The sequence below is a fragment of the Seriola dumerili genome, unplaced genomic scaffold, assembly GCF_002260705.1.
Source record: "Seriola dumerili isolate Sdu_G_001 unplaced genomic scaffold, Sdu_1.0 BDQW01033530.1, whole genome shotgun sequence".
Taxonomy (NCBI): Eukaryota; Metazoa; Chordata; class Actinopteri; order Carangiformes; family Carangidae; genus Seriola; species Seriola dumerili.
Genome location: NW_019207785.1, coordinates 1 through 778, shown reverse-complemented (window position 1 = coordinate 778; position 778 = coordinate 1). Strand labels below are relative to the sequence as shown.

At 47.3% G+C, this 778-nt stretch overlaps 1 protein-coding gene across 1 annotated transcript; it reads right to left on the bottom strand.

Moving 5' to 3' along the window:
• Positions 1–74: 74 nt before the first annotated feature.
• On the bottom strand, positions 75–715 carry LOC111240299 (myelin-oligodendrocyte glycoprotein-like; the record flags this gene model as incomplete). Its single annotated transcript, XM_022770249.1, has 2 exons — positions 612–715; positions 75–416 (listed from the first exon to the last, which is right to left on the bottom strand). Coding segments are annotated over exons 1-2 (430 nt in total), but the record flags the coding sequence as incomplete, so codon positions are not given.
• Between the last annotated feature and the right edge of the window lie 63 nt (positions 716–778).

Below are 778 nucleotides of genomic sequence, written 5' to 3'. Positions count from 1 at the left end.
TTGAATGTGGTTCCACAGATCAACTGTCACTTTGAGGTTCTGCCCTGTGAAGTCGGTGTCATGTCTCCACTCACCAACAACAAGCGTTACAGTAGACTCTCTGTTCAGAGTTGGAACGAAGCATCTGTACGTTCCCTCATCAGACAGTTTCACTCTGGACAGTTTCAGTGAAACGTCTCCGAGCTTCAGTTTGTTGACGGACACTGACGTTCTCCCCACGTAGGACGGGTGTTTTTTATTCTCCAGTTCCACACCGTCACGCCACACATGCACAAATCTGGGACTCAGGTCAGGTCTCGTCCACTCCACTGTCATGCTTGAAGCGTCCACGGCAGGTTCCAGGTGGCATGGCAACACGACGTCATCACCAACAGCTGCCACTATTGGCTGAGATGGACCAATCACCTGAGACTCACCTGGAAAGAAATGTTAGAGTGCAAGCGGTCTGCATTTGAGACCGTCAAAAACATGTGCATGATGAATCACGTTCAGAAGACCACGCACACGTCCTACATCTTTTAAGGTCACTTTATGTCTCTGTGTCATTTTGCATCACTTTGTAGTCGTTGTGACTCTTGAATGTCTCATACCCAGCAGCATTAAGGAGTTACCTTCGCAGCGACGTGTTAGGAGAACCAAGACGAGGGTGTGATGGAAAACCAAAGCGCCGATGGCACCGAGTCCTTTCAGGTGAAGCATCTTGGAGTTTTGAACTTTAGGGAAAATGTTGATCCCCAGAAAGGACAAATACAATTTAATTGAGTTTATGCAAAAAATA